The sequence below is a fragment of the Poecilia formosa genome, unplaced genomic scaffold (assembly GCF_000485575.1).
Source record: "Poecilia formosa unplaced genomic scaffold, Poecilia_formosa-5.1.2 Scaffold208, whole genome shotgun sequence".
Taxonomy (NCBI): Eukaryota; Metazoa; Chordata; class Actinopteri; order Cyprinodontiformes; family Poeciliidae; genus Poecilia; species Poecilia formosa.
This window is the reverse complement of record NW_006800147.1, coordinates 680,247-701,095: the sequence shown is the minus strand read 5'-3', so window position 1 is coordinate 701,095 and position 20,849 is coordinate 680,247. Positions and strand designations below refer to the sequence as shown.

General features: G+C 37.0%; 1 protein-coding gene across 1 annotated transcript in view; it reads left to right on the top strand.

The window, feature by feature from the left end:
• st6galnac3 (ST6 (alpha-N-acetyl-neuraminyl-2,3-beta-galactosyl-1,3)-N-acetylgalactosaminide alpha-2,6-sialyltransferase 3) overlaps positions 1 to 20,849 on the top strand; it is a 90,211-nt gene that overhangs the window by 22,236 nt on the left and 47,126 nt on the right. Inside the window, exon 2 of the mRNA XM_007567419.2 lies at positions 13,419 to 13,613. Coding sequence (XP_007567481.1) covers positions 13,419 to 13,613 — 195 coding nt within the window. The remainder of the gene's footprint in view (positions 1 to 13,418; positions 13,614 to 20,849) is intronic.

Sequence of the window (20,849 nt, the reverse complement as noted above, 5' to 3'; positions counted from 1 at the left end):
CGGGCCTTGAGTTTGACACATGTGGATTAAACAATCAAACTCAGTAATTTCCATTTGTATGATTTATTGTTTTTCAGGTTCTACCAAAAACCGAACAATAAAACTCTTCAGTCTGGTGTTTTGGTCTCAACTAGCCCTTTGATTTTAAAGGATTATTTTGTTTACAGAGACTTCATATATAATTTATTTAATATGTTTTCCAGTTCTACTATTAAATATTCATTAGAATTGAAAGTTTAGTGATCTTTGAGAATGTGTTCTTGCATTATTCTGCCGTTTTTATCATAATATTGCTTGAAAATTGTCTCAAAAAACAATATTTTTGTTTATCGCAATATCTTCTGGGACAATTTATCATCCAGCAAAACTTTTTATAGTGTCAGGCCTCATCGTCAACTTATTTAGTGACTGAATATGAATCTGCTGATTTTGCTTATTTCAGCCTCTACCTTTCTGCTACAATGCAGCTAGCATAGCATCTTGGGAATGCTAAGGCACATAAGCATAGCCAACATGAAGGTGGATAAACAGTTTTCCTGAAACTATAAGTTCTTTCTCTCCCATTAGCACGTTTCCAGGAAGTACATAAGGATGATTGACAGCGCTAAGCCCCGCCTCCTGGCTCTGATTGGTTGTTTTTTGTGCATTTCTTCAATAGTTGCTCAGGGAGGAGATAGAGGAGATCAATCTCTTCACAGATTGTCTGTCTTGTATTATATTGTCACAACATGGTGGCCGTTTTAATAAATATTTATAAAAGATTGTTTTTTTAAAGTTTTTTTTTATAAAGGCTGAATACTGCAGCAAAATCCACATTTCTGCTGCTTCTAAAAACAAACTCTTAATATAAACTGCCCAGCTACCCAGTTAGTTTTTTTGTACTTGGAAAATTAGTCGTTTCAAAACCCTCCCGACTGTTGAGTTACAATCGACTGGCCCATCACCGTTGCCTAGCAACCCAAGCTGATATCAGATGAGAGTACATCTCCCATTACATCTACATCTGATATCTGATATCAGATATCAGATGTACTGTACAATGGCTGCTGGAAAAGACAAGGGTTTTGTTGTTGATTTACTATTCAGAAACCATTCTTGTTGGTTGTGCAGGTGGCTCCACTTCTGCTTTTCAAAGATGTACGGTTATGTAATTGCACATCTGTTTGTAGCCATTTTCACCCGCTAGTGTAAACGTTAAGTAAAGTTTTTATGGATTTAAAGTGACAAGAGACCCTGAAACAGCTCCTTCTGAAAGGTGCTCCAAAAAGGCAGAACTGAGCAGAATAAAAGCTCATTTTCTCAGAATTATTTTGAGCAAAAAATGTGATAGACAAGTTCTTTATAGCCCATAAACATATCCTAACCTGTCAAAAGGAAGCATAATGGGTCACCTTTATGAACTCAGCATAGTCCATTTATACCTTCATTTAAAACACAAGTTCTGACTTTGTGTGGATTTTGCTGTTCAGACAGACATGTACTCAGGAAGAAGCAGCAGCTTTTACCTGGAAAACATTCAGATCTGCTGAAAACCGTCGCATAAAACTTTATTTTACCATGAAGAACAGCTCCTTCCTTCTTTCACTTTTTTTGCACTTTCTCGAACGTCAGCCTACGCATTGGACCGTAGAGAATCACCAAACTGCCTCTGAACATATGGTATGATTTTTTTTTCCTACTCACCTAGATGCAAAGTTTCCTTCCTGCTCTCCAGATGGGGAGGTGAACGCTGCCGGGAATTTAATCCTCTGTCCTTGCAGGGATTTATTTCCATTTGATATCAGATATGCATTAGTCCAATTGGTTTCTCTGCATCCAGATTCACTCTCACTAATGCTGGTTTGTTTGTATTTAAAATTGTTTTTTGTACCTGTTGTTTGCGTAACCTGCATAAAAATCAAACTTCTTCCTTTTCGGGCCTGATTGAGATGCTGCGTTTTGCTTCAGGCTCCATAATGATCCAGTTTGACGCCAGCAGAACAGATTAGTGTTCATTTGACCTGGATTGAAGGATTTGCTTTTCATATGCCACGGCTGATAAGTGTGATACCACTGAGGGAACAACATCAGGACATTTTGCTCTGCACAGATGAGGAGAAAGTGACGCTGGCCAACGTGGGCATCTGGACCACGAAAAGCCGCCATACAGGCTTTCATGTCACTTTCATCTGATGTTTTCCTGCTCAATCTTTCATGGCTCCAAATGGTGACTAACAGGAAGTGCATCTTTCATAATAAAAGTCGTTAAAAGGCTTAAAATTGACACAAATTGACTATTTTTTGGGAGATAAATTTGTTTAAAAATGTAAAATTGACACAAAATCACATCATGTTTTTTTTTCTTTTGGAGATAGATATGTTTAAAATTTTAAAATTGACATAAATCCACATTTTTTCTTTTTTTTGGATATAAATATATATAGAAAAACTTTAAAATTGCCACAAATCCACATCGTGTTTTCTTTTTTCTTTTCTTTTGTTAAGATATAAATATGTTTAAAAATCTATAATTGACACAAATCCACTCCATGTTTTTTTGGAGGTAAATGTATTTAAACATTTAAAACTGACACAAAAGCACATCATAAGAAAAGTTTTCATTCTTTTCAGTTTTTGCATGTAACCACCTATGAAACGTTCTCACCTCTTTGTATGTTTTCCTCCGTTTTTATTGTCTTAAGTAAAAATTAACCTATTTGACACAAAAAATAACAAAAAAACCCTTTAAAGTCAAAGTAAAAACTGATTTGGAAAATCAAAACTTAGCAACAATAATAATTCACTTCTTACTTTTGATAAATGTTACAAAAATATGAAAGCAATGAAAAAAAGTGATTTTTTTCTTTTCATTTTGTGTCTTTAAAAGTTGAAGGGAGCTAATGAAATACAAACAGTAAATTTCTAATAATCATAATGAATTTCATTTGTTAGTCCCATCCAAGGACACTTTACAATAAAACAAAAATAAAAAGTGTTTATTTATTGCATCAACCTGCTAATCGTATCAATGAATATTTCTGTATGTTTTATCTCAGATTATTGATCTTAACCTGATTTTATTTCGTCTCTTTCACCTTCTTCCTACCAGCAGGATTTTTCCAAAACTGATTCTGACCATCTGTCACTTTTTACTCTGAAAATGTTCCAGGACTGTATAAAACACATGAATATAAAGACACATGAATCTTTATTGGAAACACATAATACAAATAATCTAATGAGAAATCAATACGTTTTATATTACAAACGTATTGCTGTAAAACTACCTGGAGCTTTTTTTTTTATCCTGCATTCCCTCAAAATGTGAGTTTGTTTCGGTCAGCAAAAAGAAACGGGATGGATCGTTTCTCCTTTTCATTTTCTATGAATGAATGAATGAAAGCGTTCATCACAAGGTCTCTGTGAGCGGACTGCGCCCTCTGCTGGTCGTGTTCTCCATCAGCATCCTGCATCAGATCAACAATGAGACAAACGGCGTCATCTTGAAATATCTGCATTTGAAAACAGATTTTCTTTCTCATTTTGAGTTTGTTTTTGCTTCCAGGTGTGAAATAATTTGAGTCATTCTTTGTTGTTTAGGTTTGTCTTGTGCTCAAGGTTGTTATTGACGTCACATTTTTCCATTTCATCTCCTTTTTTTGGTGGATAAAAACACAAACCTCTCAGGAAAACACACCAAAAGCAAGAAGCATGCAGTTAACACATCTAAGTGCTATTTTTCTGAATTTTAATCGATTCCTTTTGTCTCAGTTTCTTTTCTTAAAGGAAATGACAAATAATAGGAAATATTTTCAAAAACTGGCTTTTGTTTCCTCTCGTCTGTGAGATGACCTGGATTAAAAGTCCAAGTAAATACATGCTGTAGAACATTCTTATAAACCAGATAATAATCTATTTTTTCTCAAAATTAAATCTTCATGAACAGCAAATGTAAGTCATTGATAAAATCAATTTATTGCCAAGCCCTACAAAGTTAACATTTGATGCTAAATTTACTAAAACAAAATATTAAGTTGGAAAAAACATATTAAGAGACAATAAAGTTAATTTCTCTTCTATTCCAATTGATTTTTGCTGGTTAGTGATTTTATTAACCGATTTATCTTAAAGCTGTAAATGTTCAACTGATGTTTTTTCTCTGCTTGTAGTTTAGAAAAAACAAAAACAAACTGAACCTTTTGGAAATTAGACAAGTGATGAAAAACCAGCAAGAGATAATTTTGAATGAATTAAAGGAATTTCACAGAGTTTTACCATCATAAAAAGTATTAGTTCTACTTTAATGACCCAGATCTCTGACAGGAGATATCCGTCTAAAAAACTCAGAAATGTGGAAATTAATTTCAGAAATTTTCTAGGAAATACTGAGAAATTTCAGAGTATAAAAAGTTTAATATTTTCAGAAAAAACTCAGAAATTTTTACATTATTCATTGAAATTTTCAAGAAAAAAAATTGACATTTTTGAGATTAAAAAGAACATAAAATGTTTAAATTTTGCTGGAAAAACTGGAACATTTTGATATTAATTTCAGAAATTTTCTAGAAAAATCTCGGAAATTTTGAGATTAATCTCTGAAATTTCCTAGAAAAAAATGGAAAATGTAAGAATTTGAAAAGTTTAAAATTTGCTCAAAAACTTCAGAAATTTTGACAAAAATATCAGGAATTTTCTGGAAAAAAAAAAACTAGAAAAGTTTTGACTTTTGAAACAAGGAAAAATTTAATTTTTTCTCTAGAAAATTTCTGAGATGGATCTCAACATTTTTGAAAATTTTCTAGCAATTCTTTCACTTTTCAGGCTCTGAATTTTTTCTCCTCCAGAAATTTCTTCCCATCTAAAACGTCCCTAATTCGCTGTTGCACAGATCTGATGGCTGTAACCAGTGCCAGCTGTTTGTTCCCAGTTTGTTCCCAGTTTGAAACCTCCAGTGGGCGAAACTCGGAGCTTGTACATGATTCTGTTCCTGGCAGCAAACACTCAGCCTCTTCCTCCTCCGGGGAAACAATATTTTATTATCTCGTACTTGGATGACTTTTGAAGTGAGACGTTCTTCAGAAAACATGGCACGAATGAAGTCCACACACCCACAGCTCCGCGCTTTCAATCTCCGGAGCAGATTTTTGTTTATCTGGGTTTTATTACCTCGGAGAGAAACGTCGGAGGGAGAGAGAGACTAAATATATTTTCTTAAACACCTTAATTGAAATTGGGTTTTAACTGGCCGCTGAAGCGTGATGGCAGGAATCAGGTGCCGGGGAAGCAGCAGCTTTGCATTGCAAATGTAATCTCAGCTTTTCTTTGTGCCTGCTGCCCAGGAGACACTCAAAAATAGCTGGCAGATATGTTTTTTTTTTTTTACACAAACTGTTTCCTTCAGGTTGAACCTCTCATTATTCCAAGACCCATTGCCATTAACTTTTTAGATTGAACTGCGGCGCGGTCCTGTTGTTTACTGAGCTGGGGGATTATTCATTGTGGGAAATTGTATTCTCTTCATGCCCAGATAGAGCCTGGTGGGGGTGAAATTTTGATTGCACAATATGTATGAGGAAATAAACAGCTAATTTGCCTTGAATTTCCATTCATCACACTAGTGAACTGAGCGCTCCTTGCAGGCGACTCTTCAGTTTGGAGGTTTAATGCCCACTCGGTGCACATTACAGGAAAACAGCCAGAGAAACGGACGCAGGTTGTGTTTGACGATGTTTACAGTTTTCTTTCTTTTTTGTAGATATTAGCAAATGTTAATGAATCTGAACAACCCGAATGTAATAATATTTTATGAGCTGGAAAAAGTAACCTGCTAAACCAGGTTTTATTTAATTTAATGGCGTCCAAACGTTTCGTCAAGTGAGCCAAAATTCACGACTCAAAAATAAAAGCAAATAAAGTAGTCCAATTTTTTATTATTATTTTAAAACTTTTCAAAAAGGATGTTTATTGTAGGTCCAAAACTTGAGAGAGATTTTAACAATGGTGTCGGGGTAAAATTTCTGGCAAAAAAAAAACTCAGGAATTTAGTGATTAAACTCAGATTTTTTCTAGAAAAAACTTGGAAGTTTTTGAGTTTCAAAAGTAAAATATTTTTTGTCTTTTAAAAATGTAATGATTTTCAAAGTTTTGACGTGTTTTTTCAGTAAAAGTCTCTGGATAAATGTGGTTTAGCTCAGTTATAAAAAGGCAAACAGTTTGTTAGAAAATTTTGTTGGTAATTTTACCCTGTTTACAAATTAAAACTCTCCATTTGTATCTATTAACTAATTTTTGCCATTTTTGAATCGTAATTGGGGGCCGCACAAAATCAGTCCAAGGGCCACAAATGGCCCTCGAGCCGCACTTTGGGCATCCCTCATTAATTACCTGGTGGTTCTTTACACTTAAATTTGTTCTAAACTGTTTTACTTACTTTCAGTTGCAGGAACTCAGAGCTGAACAAGCAACCAAATAAAAATAAAATCCAGTTTCTGTTTGGGTGTGAATTGTTCCTGTAAGATGCATTAAAACTGGATCTGCACAGTTTATCAGATTTTCCTGCTTTTTTCTGCTCCAATATCTGGAAGGTTTTAGAGTTTCAGCTGCAATGCATTGTAACTTTCCACTGAAATATTTAGCTGCTAAAATGGAGCTTCAGTGTTTTTCATGCACACAACTGATGATATCAGTCTAACACCAGAGAGCTTCGGTACAGTGGCAGAGTCTCTTATTTTGAAGGGAAAGGGTTCAGGATTGATAAACAAATTACATTGTTATACATTTAAGGATAAATTATCGACTTTAAATCACAACAATGCACATTTTAAAGCCTTTTTAGATGAAAGTTAAATTATCATTGCTGAATAATATCCCTTTGGAAACATAAACTAAAAATAATTGCCATTTAACCGAGTTACCAAAGTTATTTCTGTTCCTTAAATGAGAAAGCCCTAATGATGATGTCATGGCTCGGTGAGAGTTATTGATTAATTAGAAGCAAATTTGTGGATTTATTTGACCTCAAACATGCAGTTTCCTTTTGTGAGGGTCCAGATAAATCAAAATAGATCAGCTATCAGGAAGAACAATGAACAATACCGGTTCTTTATGTGGGAGTTCTACGTCCCAGAAACGAACCAGTTTTGGTCCAAAATGTGCAGCTGGATCCCAGAACAAAAGCAAAACTAAACCTTGTGAAAATGGTGGCTAGAGCCGCGTTTTCTGTACAAATGAGCACAAAACTCGTTCCTCTGATGTTGAGGAAACATAAGGTTGCAGAAACCCAATTAAAATCAATAAAAATTGGTTTGTTCATGTGATAAGTCTTTAAAAAAAACAGGCGGCGCCATCGTCCTAAAACGTCCTGTCGCCAGCAGCAGTGACTCCTGGCTGCTGGTCACATGACTCGTGTGATTCGAAAAACATGTTTCCATCACACTTTTGTGAAATGCGCTTATATTGTTGTTGAAAAACATGGGATTTGTAAAAATTCATTGAGGAAATTTATTTTTGTAATTCCAATTTGTACAGTTTTATGGTCAACACAGATATTTAAACCTGGAGAACCACTCAGTGGGGAGGAAGCCAGCGGCATAAAAACAGATCAGAGTTTGGAAATGGAGACAGGAATAAAAACCTTACATCATTTTTCTGATGAAGCTGAAGTGGAAATGTTTGGCCAAAATGACCATCCTTACATTTGGGAGACAAACCGGATGGTTGCACCAGCATAACTGTGAACCATGGAGGGTGTTGGTCCAAAAACAAGCCCAGGTTGTAGGGTTGTTTTGCTGCAGGAGGAGCTGGTGCACTTCATAAACTAGATGGACGTAAAACCATTGAAGCAACATTAATCAGGAAGTTAAAGCTTGGAGACTGGTTTTCCAAATGGACACCAACACTAAGCAGGCAACCAAGTGTCTTTACAACGTGAATGTTCTGGTGTGGTCGTCTCAATCCTTTGGGAAAGTTATGGGCGAGGCGGCCTAGAAACCCGACTCAGTCACTTCGTACATCTGTAACGGCTGTGAATTCAAATCGCTCTCCTGCTCAGACATGTTCTCAAATGACGTATTTTGGTAAATGTTCTCCGTTGTGATGCACAACCCCCTCAGTTCCTTAATTTCACCCCAGTGCAGCAGGATCAAACGGCTCACCGTTGGTTGGTTCTGGATGCAATGCGTTCCCTCTGACGCGCTGCAGGAGAGACTGAAGGAAAGTTATGGCCCTCTTGCGTCGCAGGTCCCAGTGATCCGGCACACTCAGAGAACCGAGATCAATAGTCCATCACAGTACAAGCTTTAGCACCTTCAGAAATGGGCCCCTCGAAGCTTTCAGCCGGCGCAGATTAAATAAAACGTCCCCAGGCTGCGGCTGTAAATAGCGCTGCAGTTGGCGGCCATCATCGGCCGATCCGATGGTGCCAAACAAGGTCAACGCAGTCGCATATGGGGCTGCCGTCTTCAAGGAAAATGTTTTAACATTGACCAAAAGCTTTAATGCTCGGACTTTATAGCCATCTGCCGCCTCTCTGATGGCGATAATGGCTCCGCTCTCCCACTGTACTGCACTTCTGCCGAGCCGCTCCTCGCTGTGGCGTCTCACGGCTCGATGGTCTGACTTAACGTCCCCCTGATGGATGAACAGACGCCAGCTTCGAGTTTCTCCACCGGCTGAGGTTCAGTGCCCTGTGACGCCCACGCCGAGGCCTCCGGTCGCCTCCAGACTCTGACACATCGTTTCCCCCGTGATTTGTGACAAGGGGGTCGAGGTTGATGGAGACGAGGAAATTTTCTGTCCTCCCGAGTGCAGGCCGAGGTTTTTCAGCTCTGCAGGCTAAGCCGAAGGTTGTTTCCAGCCTCCCTTGGAGAACCCTCCTGCATCACGAGGAATTGGTTTCAAGCCCTGTAATGGAGGCCTGATGATAGGCTATTACAGCACATTTTCAGAAAATGACCTGCATTTTTTTAATAAAATAGGACAGACTGACTGTGCCCCTTTGTAATATGCAGCTTTTATATGAAAGTGGAAGGAGAAACGGGAAAAAGGCAGAATTACTCCTCATAGGGAATTTTTTTGCATCAAATTATCTCAGCGTGCCGTGAAAGAGTGCAGCTGCATTCACACACTCTGAACCCTCTTTCCAATTTCGTCACATTACAACCACAAACTTTAATGTGTTTTACTGTAATTTTATGTGAGTAGGGTAAAATACTAATCTGAAAAGTGTGGCATGCTTTTATTTTAAGCCCCTGAGTCTGGCTGTAGGTTTAGGCCTCATGTCTTCAGCAGCCTCCAAGACATTTTCTTCCTGTACTTAAAGGTGACCTGTTATGCTTCCTTAAACAGATTATGATGCGTGTGTGGTCTATTCAAAACATGCTCACTGCATGTTTTTGCACACAATCACCCTCAGATAATTATGTTAGCCTGATCGGTTCTGCCTATTTGTTGCTGCTGGCCAAGCCTCCCCCAGTTAGTTTGGTCTAAAATAAGACCAAACTAACTTGCATAACTTTTTCAGGAAGATATAGGAGCTTAGTTTAAGTAAATAATTCATTATTTTTGTTCCATTGGCAGATTATTCCAGTTTTTATTCCAGTTTTTCCCATGTATAATTATAATAATCTGCCAGTGGAACTAGTATTTTTACATCAATAAAAATAATTATTTACTTAAAACCAGCTCATATTTCTTCCTGAAAAATTACGTGTAAGTTAGTTTTGTCTTATTTCAAGTTGAGATATTTGCGCTGGAAGCTCGACAAAAATACTTGGTAAAATTTTGTGTTTTTGCAGTGCAGTTTGTTTCAAAGTGGGTGAAAAATGTCACATAAAATCCCTGTAAAAAAATCTTGAAACTTTTTAGTTGTGAGGTGACAAAGAGTGACAGAGCCGATGCCTCTGCATGGTGCTCTGCATACATCTGCTAAATGGAGGTTGACTTTCCAGGCCAGCTTAGCAGCCGCCATGTTTTTGTTTTTTTATCTTCACCCCTGCTGCACCACAGCTGTTTGATCTCGTGTTGATGATGCAAAGCCTCCGCCGCCCCCTGCTTTAGGATGCTTGATATTGGAGTTCAGAGCTCGCAGCCACGGTTTTTGCTGTTCCACTGCATCCGATCATTTCACCATCAGATAACTTCAAAGAAAAACACCAACTTTCCAAAAGCTGGAGGTTTGCTCTGGTGTTGTTTGTTTGGATTAGCAGTTTCCTGCAGTAAACGCGAGTTAAAATGAAACATCTTGTATCATCAGCCGCAGGCTCTGAGATGTTGTAGCAATCAGATAATTTATTTTATTTATTTATTTTGCCACATCCTGATTTCTCGTGTGTTCTGCGCATTGATCTCCAGTTCTGCTTCTCCTCTGTGAAACCTTTCCTCCTCCATCACTTATTCATTATTCATCCCGCTCGGCTCTTTCTGCTGGACCATAATACCCATTACCTCCAGATCCTGCCATCTGTAACACAATGTCGCCCCGGCTGCTGGTGTATTTGGAGAAATGCTGAGAGAAAGCAGATTATGCAAAGTGAACATGGTCCATAATCCTTTAGCAAAACACTTGGAGTTTGCACAGGTACATTTAGATGTTACTGCCAGTTTGTCCCGCTGGTCAGTCGCTGTGCTGCAATAACAAGTCAGTTCAGGTCTATATCATGAACCTCTGGACCTTGAATTTGTAGCCAGTTTTATTTTTGCTGTGGCTCTGCAATGCAGATCCCTTGGGTGAGTCAGCTGAGGAAACATGGAGAAAATATGGAAAAGTAAAGAACTTCTTTCTTTCCTTATATAACAGGTGCAGAAGTTTTATTCTTATGGGGGAAGCTTATATTTCAGTTTGGCGTCCATTTTGCTTTATTGTTGTTGGAGCCAAATGCCAGTGATGTGCAAAGGTTTGAAATTAAAGTTTCTATAACTTCTTGTAAACATTTAAAGTGGTCTTTATTAGTAGTTTTCCACGACTTCTTTTAAGCTTTTCTTTTAGGACTTTGGTTGCCTAAACTTTCAAATTGGTTAAAACTACTTTTACCAACGTCTGCAAACATCAATAAAACTAAACAAAGATGAGAAAACTATGTAATTCTGCAAAGTATTAAGTTTTTTCCCCCATTTAATCTTTTATTTTATACACTAAAATAAAAGCTGTGGCTGAGTTTCCAATGCAAATATTGCAAAACTTTGTTGATGTTCCACTAATTTTGAGAAAACACAATTTTACAATTTCTGTGTTTCCATTAAATAAGAAGCACAATTAAATTCACACATGATTAAGTTTGTTCTCACGATAAATCATTGAAAAACATGCCATGCCTTCATCCTTCTACCACTTCCTGTCGTCTTCTTTGTCGTTTCTGCCAGTAGTAACTTCTGTTTGTTGGGGGGGGGAGGAAAAAAAAACACCTTATTCTAACATAAAAAATGTTGAAATTTTTCAAAAGTGGCATTTCCATTAAGTGAATTTATAATTTGCACAGTCATTTGGTGAATGAAAATGCAGCTGGTGTGAAATCTGATGTTTGTTTTGTGAGTTTCTTAAAGACCAGAACATTGTAGTATTTCCTGATAAAACCCAGAATAGAAAGTGAACGTACTTTTCTTTTTCACCGTGGCTGTTTTTGAACAAATCGACCATTTCAGTGTTTTATTTCCGTCCCATTGAAGGGACTGGAGGGACTCCATTGTTGGTTTGTCTCTGCGGATTTTATTTAATAGATGATGTGAATTTGTATCTACTTCAGCTGGTGGACCAGCATCCACTCGTTACTTTTCCATCACGCACACACACACACACACACACACACGCACACACACACACACACACACACACACACCCCTATAAAACATTTGAAAAAGCTGAGCTGGCTTTTTAAAAGTATATCTTCTCCCTCACATCCGGGATGAAAAGGTGCGCTTCAGTGAGCGGAGATTAAGAGGTGATCTCTGTAAATTGACTGTAGAAGGAGGAGGAGAGACTTTCGTACACTTGGATCTTAAGGGAAGATGTTACTCCGAGTCATTAGCCTTGAATCAAAAAGGCAAAGATTGAATTTAACACTTTCTTCAAAGTCCCTCTGCTGCTTTGAAAACTTCTTCTCATGGAGAGCAAAGCTCGCTTCTTCTCAGACATTTTTGATGTGGCTCTGCTCAGATCCTCTTTCATGACTTGTAATTTGTCCCAAATGAGCTTCAACTTTAAAAGGTAATTAAGACTTTGCATCTTTAGATGGTGAAATTAAACTCTTTGCTCTGTAGACTTTGAATGGGCCGCGTTTTTCTTTTGATAAAGAACTTTCTTTGGTATCTAGTGGCTGTTATTTAAAAATAAAAAGTGGCTGTGAAATGTCTCAGAGAGACAAGACCCCATTTCAGCAGGCCACCAACCAATTAGGAGAAGTAAATTAGATTTCTCCTGCTTGGACTGTTTATTTATTTATAGATATTTGTTATATGTACAACATTTCATTAACCTTCTAGAGGGAGAGATGCGTGGCACCAGGTTTAGCAAAAAATGCCAATTTCCACCTGGACAGGTTGAAGACTGATTTAATTACATGCATGTTTTATTTTTCAGATCTCACTAAAACCAAACAAAACAAACATCAAACCAACAGACAATTCATGAAGCAATTTCTATTCCTTCATTAATACTGAGTATAAATCTGCGTATTTAGCAGCCGTATTTTAGCCTAATGTTCAAACATGTTATAATCTCATTTGGTAAACTACTCCAATGACTTCACATTCATAAAGCAGTAAGACACTTGCTAATTTTAATCTCTGTGTTCATGCGCCCCCTTTTTAATGCCGCCCTGGGCAACTGCCCATGTACCAAACTCCTCCACCGGGCTCTGCTTTGCTGCATGAAAAATCCTGTTTTGTTTTTCAAAATTAAAAACTTTATAAGGTGTCTGTGGATCCTTAAAACGTCTTAATTTCATATATCTGTAATCAAGACCTTAAAATGTCTTTATTTTAAAAGTTGTTCTTAAATGTGTTAATTTTAACTCGTATGTTATGTAATTTTCTTTTTTCTCATGTTACTTTGCTGCTACACAAAAGTTTGAGTTGCGTTCGGTGACCCGAGGCGGTTGCAGGTCTTGGTAGCTAGCTGCTAATAGCCCGTTGCTAACTGGTTAGCTTTTTTACAGTTGGTTGAATGATGTTCGTCTTCACTATTGGGTCACTTCTGTTGTGAGCCCATATGATTTATTTATTTGCATTTTCTTGTACATTTCTGTTGTGCTACAGGTCTTAAATTCTGTTCATAATGGTCTTATAAAGGTCTTAAAAAGTCTTAAAGTTGTGAAACCTGCAGAAACCCTGGTTTTACAGCTCCACAGTCTGGCCTCAGATTTTTCCTTCAGTGTCGATGTTTGGATTGACACCCAGTGAATCACGTGAAATATTAGCTCCAGGTTTTGCTTCCTTTCTCTCCACAGAGGAAGTCTCTCATCGCCACCAGCCTGATCGTGGTGGTTTCGCTCTTTGTGGTTGTGGTGAACTTCTCGCAGAAGCCGTACTTCCTCCTGCAGCCTGTGTTCGGTCAGACGTTCAGCAACCACTGGATGTTCTCCAAGCAGTCATACAAGGCTTTCAAGCCTCACCTGGGCTACGTCAGCATCCCGAAACAGGAGGTGAGAGACGGCATCGACATATGTGATGACAATCAACAGCTGAAATTTATTTTTTTCCACATTTAGTGTTCATTCACACCAGCCCTGTTTAATCCGCTTTAATCTAACTTTAGTTATTTTATCTAGGAAGTTCAGTTCCTTTGTGAAAGCTGATCAAACTGATGCGGACCAAAAAAAAAGTGAACTCTGATCCAACTAAAAACCTGCGTTTTTGTTCGGTTGAAGTGACCTCTGACGCGGTTTGGATGCATATGTAAATGCAAATACCTGAGACTGCTCCAAAAGCAGGAAGTGGAATAAATCACAGTGCATTCTGGGTAAATACAACCAAAACAAATGCGACAGTCGAGCACTTTTAAAAAAAACAAAACAAAAAAAAAACAAAAGCAAAAACCTACAACTGCTAAAATCTGCTATTCCATTTTTGTTTTCATTTTGTGAATAAAGTTGCGCTCTTGTCTTCTTCAGAGGTTTTCATGTTGTTTCCTTCAGAGGTTCTTGGTGCAGCGCCTCCACAGGTGAAGAGGGGAACAGGTTTCTCAAAGGATTTGGTTTGTTTGACACAATGAGAACCACAGCAGCTGAAAATGTAACAAATGTTGCAATAGTCTGCCAGACTACCAGGTGTCAAAACATTCTTAATCAGTTTCATGCACTTTGTCAGTATTAAAATGCTGAAAAAACACGTTTTTGTAATTGCGGCGTTTCCTTTAAATAAATAAAAAAATCTGAATTAAAATTACACATGAATAAGTGTTTTCATGTGATAAATCATTAAAAAACATCATTATCCTAAACCTTCCTGTTCTTTTCTTCTTTGTAGTTTCTGCCAGTAGTAACATCCCGTTGTTAATGCAAAAAATCCCCCAAACAGATTTTTTTCCAAATTGGCGTGTTTCTATTGAGCAGATTTATTTTTAAAATGTCTGTCATTTTTGACCGTTAGATTTTTGTCTTGCACTGTGAGGGATGTAGGCATGATGTGTGAGGCGTCCATCACGCCAAGTAAAGGTTAATGTATTTCCACCAGAAGCCTTTTATGTAAATTAACCCCACTATTAAGAGGTCTTCTCAGTGCCACAGTTTGTCCGTCCCATTTCCACAAATTCTCCTCCATTGCATCAGTTTAAGCACATTAATCTCAACATGACGTTTCTGAGGAGTGGGTTTGAAACTTTTGACTTATTTTAGTCCAGACAGCAATTTTGTTTCCAATCTTCAGTTCAGCTTGATGCCCATTTTGTAAATTACGTCCCCGTTTTGAGTAAAATGGCCTTTGGAGCTGCTTTCTGAATGACAAACAGCTGCACAGGCTGCATCCTTTTCTCACCTTTAGTTTTATTTTTCTGATTCACCATCTTCAGTTCACATAAAAACTGAATAGATTCGTGTTCATAGTTCACCGCTTCAACATTCTGAACCAAACGTACAGCAACAGAAAGAACCAGTTCTTGTTCATTCATCAACTTTGAGTATAATTACTCAACATTTTATACATGTCACTGTTTACAACCTTATTGTTTATTTTGTATTAATAAACATGGTTATTTCATAAAGGTATTTTCCTAATGTGTGACTTAGGAATGCATAGAATAGAATAGAATACCTTTTATTCTGATATTTTCAGAGTAAGATTATGCTACTGCAGCTTCTGCTTTTTGCATTTCTTCATATGTGGCACCAAGATGCTGAGGCAGATTTATTAACTGTGTTTCAGCAGAAGTTATAAATATATGGAGGGAAAACGAGACATTGGAAAGGATGACGGCGTCACACATTTTAAAGCTGAAGGAAAATGAGACGACTGACTGATGTTTCAGAGCAGGATTACTGGAGCTTTGGGTTTTAGGTCTCAAACTTTAACAGGATTTCTCTGCTGGTTTTTTTTCCCGATACTTTGGATTTTATTACTTTACAATAAAACGAAATCACCTTATTTTTATTGGAAGTTTTATTATTTCTCTAATCTTACATCATAACATTTGATTTATTATTCTTCAAGCATCTATTGACATTAACTTATCACCACATCTCAGATATTTCCTTAATTCACTGCAACTGTGCAGCAGATCCCAAAAAATCTCGTTTGATGCCATATGTGTGCCAAATGGAGAGGTACCCAAAAGTTTTACTCAAGTAAAAGTCAAAAGTAGCTGTCCAAGAAATTACTCAAGTAAGAGTAAAAGAGTATTTGGTAAAAAGTCGACTGAAGTACTGAGTAACAGATCAAATTGTCAATGATTTATTATTTAAAAATTACATAATCAGATGGACCAAAATATTAAGTTAAGTGTAAATGTTGGTATTTTAAGGACAAAATTGACAACAATTCATACAAATAATTAAAAACAACAAAATCAGGCAACCTGACAGTTTTCCAGTACATTTTTTTTTTCCAATGAAAAACTTACGAAACTTTAACGAAAACTGCAGGTGTGTGTCTGTGTCTGGTGAATTTTTGGTTAAAACACGTTTGATTTTCATTCTATGGGTAGAAAATCCAGAAATTTTAAAGTAAAAGTATTGATACTTAATACTAAAATGACTAAAGTAAAAGTAAAAAGTACAGCGTAATAAAAATACTCCTAAAAGTACTTTTTTTTCAAAAAAGTTACTTTAGTAAATGTAACTCTACCCACCTCTGACCACATTTCTTTGTAAACACAAACAGCCTTGACTGCCTTCAAACTGCTTCTTATTATCTTTCCTTTGCAATTTATGTAAACTGAACCATCAAATCCTTTTTAGTGTTCTAGGTGTCAAATAGCCACACAAATAAATAAAAGCTCTGTGGAGCAAAAGGTGAAGGAGGATGAGGATAAAAGAGATGAAGGTTTTAGTTTGGAGGCTGGTTGCAGAGTTGCAGAAGACGCTTCGTCCTTTGTGAGAAGTGGATGTCTGGCGTTTGGAGGGGTGATATTGGCAGATTAATGCGCAGCTTCTTCCTCTGCCTCTGGAGACTTTCATCCACAAAACACGGGCCCAGAGGCAATCATGCATTACACCAATCTCTACGTCTGCGCCTCCTCCAGCCTTCAGACGAGCCTGCTTAAATCACCGGCCTCTCCCTGTGGAGATTTAGAGAAGTCATTGGAAAAGAAAGGCGGCCTCTGCAGAATTACGCCTCCTTTTGCTTCTCTCGCTCTACTCCAACTTGTTCTTTGCTGTGAACTTGAACGGGAAGCGATGGGCTTTAACGTCTGCGGTAGCTTTTGAGCAACAAACCAGCCTGGAGAGGCAGAGATGTTTCTGTTTGACGGTGTTAGCTGATCCACCGAACGGTGTCATTTCCCTAGCATGTATTATGCATAACCTGGCAGAAGCGGAAGCTGCCTTAGCTCCCGGCCTTATTTTCCTCATTTGATTGAGTCTGTCTGCAGGTGTGATTTATTGTTCCTGTTCTGCTCTCTCAGAGAAATACAAAACATTTGTCTTGCAGCACTTTGCATTCATGCCCTCCGGTCCGTCACACACCGAGCAGAAACATTTGCATCCTGATTTTTGTCCGTTCGCTTTGGCAGAAGACTGAAATGTTAAACAAAGTTATTCTGGATGCTTCCTGTCAAAGCTGCAGTATGTAAGTTTTATTAAAAAAAATATGTTTTATATGTATTTGTTAAAATTTTCACACATCATTACAGTTTAATATGAGACAGATAATCTGTGAAAAGATCAATCTGTTCCACCTCTTTCCTGAGCTACTATTGCTGTTTGTAGAAATGCATTACTTCTGACCAAAAACAACCAATGAGAGTTAGGAGGCAGGTCTTAGCGCTGTCAATCAACCTCATGTACTTGCTGCTAAATGTACTGATGGCAGAGAAACAACTTAGTTACAGAAAAACTGTTTATCCTCTGTCATCAGTGGCCAAGCTAACTATACTTAGCATTCTGTGCCATCAGGAACAGCAGAGAGAAACAGAGGAGAGTGATTGACAGCGCTAAGACCCGCCTCCTTGCTCTGATTGGTTGTTTCTTGTTAGCACTGGGAGCAAGCTCATTTTATTCCGTCATGACATAGTGACATACTACAGCAAATATGTAAAATAAAAATAATTTTTTACAAAAGTTACATACTGCAGCTTCAAGAAGAAATCTTTAGATTTTATCCCGTTTAATAGAAGCATCTCCTCAGATATTTTCAGATTTCCTTCTGTCGTCTTTGATGCTCTTAATTCATGCAAGAGATTGACTAAACTGGATTGCCCAATCCAAACTTGTTCTCCTAATTAGCAAAGTAATTATTTATTAATCAATTAGTGGGGAGACTCGGCGTCTTTTCTCTGTGAGTTGAATTAAAATCAGGGCTTCTGAATGTTTAAAGACCTCTGAGATTAAAATGAAAGGACCAGCTGTTTTATTAGCTCCTGACCAATTTACTATCAGTCTCAGTTATTAGTTAATTAAAGTTGTTGATTTTTGCAAGTTGCAGATTTTATGACCTGCATTTTGATCAGAAGTTGGTTTTAATTGCATTTTTCAGCGTTTCTTGCTTGATTTTATTTTGTCCGCCTTTGACCAGACCATTAAAACCAAGATTGTTTAGCTAGAGATGCATCACGGAGTCGTCTCATTTATTAACTCATTTTTCATTTAAATTGAGGTTTTGTGGAAGAATCAACTGGTATTTTTCGCCCAAATTGTTTCAAGGATTTGTTTTTTTTTTTTTGCCCCTTTTATTTTATCCATCTTAATTTGGAAGATTTATTTGCGCAGAGAGAAATAAGCACTAAAAATAATTATTTGACGGCAGCAGAATTAGATCTCCGCACAGACGGCCAAGACTTTATTTTTGGAAGAAGGATTTAAAATTCCCACAGAGACGCTGCGATTTGCAGCTTGTTAATGCAATCATTATTGCTTATTAATTAATTGAGTTTAAAGCGACTTAACGAACGTCAAGGTTAAGTTCACAGCCCAGCGCTTTAATTTAACGACGGCTGCGTCTGCTGCTTTTATTTTTAAATAACCCACTTTATATTTACCACACTCATTCCTTCATATCAGAGGCTCTGCTGAGTGCTGGGATTAGTGGGATTATAAAAACGCACTTTGTTGTGATTACTGGTACTTTACATTTTATTGAATCACAAAGATTTGTTGGTAACTAGATTCCAGGATTTGTTCTCATTAGACCAGCTTTTCCAGATGAAGCCAGATGTTTACATACACTTTATAAAAAGAAAACTTTCTCTGTTCAAGTTTGGATTATCAAAATTATTTATCTAATTTCTTCACAGTTAGAAATGTACACCCACTTGTGGGTAAGGTAATTTCATTTATACATGAATTAGAACGAAATACAAACAAAACACAAAAACCAAAAGAAAGACAGAAAGCTAAAAGTACAAAACTAAATGTTGGTTCACTTTATAAAACTACTGAGGGTTTCTCTTGACCTTAAGTTTGTTTGTTCTGGATTAGAGACATATAAAGCTAAATGTTGGTTAAATATAAAGCTAAATGTTGGTTAAATATAAAGCTAAATGTTGGTTAAATATAAAGCTAAATGTTGGTTAAATATAAAGCTAAATGTTAAGTAATTAAGTATAAAACTAAGTGTTGGTTCCGATTGTTTTTGGTTGATTTCCAGATTTATATAAAGCTAAATGTTGATTCTCCAGGTTTGGTTCTTGTTCTGGGTTACTAAGTAAACTAACAGGAGTTTCTCTGTTGCTCCGATATTAAAAGTATAAAGCTAAATGTTGGTTGGTTCTCCATTTAACAAAAGTTAACTGGCTGTGCATTCAATAAAGTTCCAAAACAACATTATTGCAATTCTGTAATCTGAGAAATTCATGCAGAATCAACACGCCCCACCCCTTTTAATTTTTGCGCTGATGCATAATTGGAAGTTCATTGCAATTTTTTCCACAAAAATTGTCAAAAACATTGGGTTTAAATGATGCTACACTTCAAAAACAAAAAATCTAACCAAAATCTTTGGTTTAGTTTGTAGTGTAAGTATGTCAGTAAACTTCACATAAGTGAAAACTAACTGAGATGTAACTTTTCAGCAGGATAAGGAAGCTTGTTTCAAGTCAATAATTCCTTAACATTAATGAAAATGTACCAATTCCACTGGCAGATTATTTCACTTTTAGCAAAGAAAAAATGTCTTGGATGAGTTTCTCTAGATCTTGCTGAGACATTCGATTTTTTAAACTTGGAAATGTCCTTCGGGTGATAAAAGGCCAACTTTGTAATCATCTTTATATGTCTCTGAAGGTTCAGGTCAGACTTCAGGCCTGGTCGCTGGTTTCTGGCTGTAATATCTGAAACTGTGTGCTGATAAAAAAAAAAAAGTTTAAGAACAGGTTTGAGTCAAATCAACCTAAAGCCTAAAGTCGTTTCAGATTAAGAGCTCGGTGAGGCGTCAAAATTCAAATGATTAAATCTCTGGGAAAATAAATCAGACGCTCGTTTCAAAGTGAAGGTTTTTAAAGTTTTATTCAGTTATAAATACTGTGACAGTCGACAAATGATTATAAAGAAAATGATTACGTGTGTGTGTGTGTGTGTGTGTGGGTGTGTGTGTGTGTGTGTGTGTTGCTTTAAAGTTAACTGAGGAGTTGCGATTTGTCAGTTGGTTCTACGTAAATCCAAAGTTTACAGTTCTAATTAAAGATTAAGCACTTTATGACTTCCTTTAGTGTCTATCTGTGCAGCTCCTGCAGGGCTGTGCAACAGTTCATAAAATACAGCCCTGGGAAAGGCAGTTAATTAGAACAGAGACCCAAGAGAACCTAAATTTATCACATTGTGAAACACTGCTGAGCCTTATCTCTGGGTTTTACAGCCTTAGAACAATGTGTGCACGTTTTCTATCACTGAAGAGCTGAAAGTGCAGAAAACTTGCTGGAAATGTTCGCCTTCTGTATATATCTTGACCTCAACAAAGACAACGACAGACAATAGGCTAACAAGGGGTAAAGGATAACGGGCTTGTGAAAGAGTCATGATGCAAATACAGAACATTCATCATTTAAATGGAAAGAAATTCAGATACCAACCAGCCAATCACAAACTGGTTGGTACACTGTTCAGTTTGCTCAAATATAGGAGGATTTTATTACTTGATTTGGAAGAATTTGACCTTTAGAACATCTGAAGACCTTTAAAGGACATTACTGTCAGAGAAATATAGAATCACTCATTTATATGAAGTTCAATCAGCCATTTAACTTGGAGGCGACTTTTCAATTATTATATGAAAGGACTGAAGAGATGAGACAC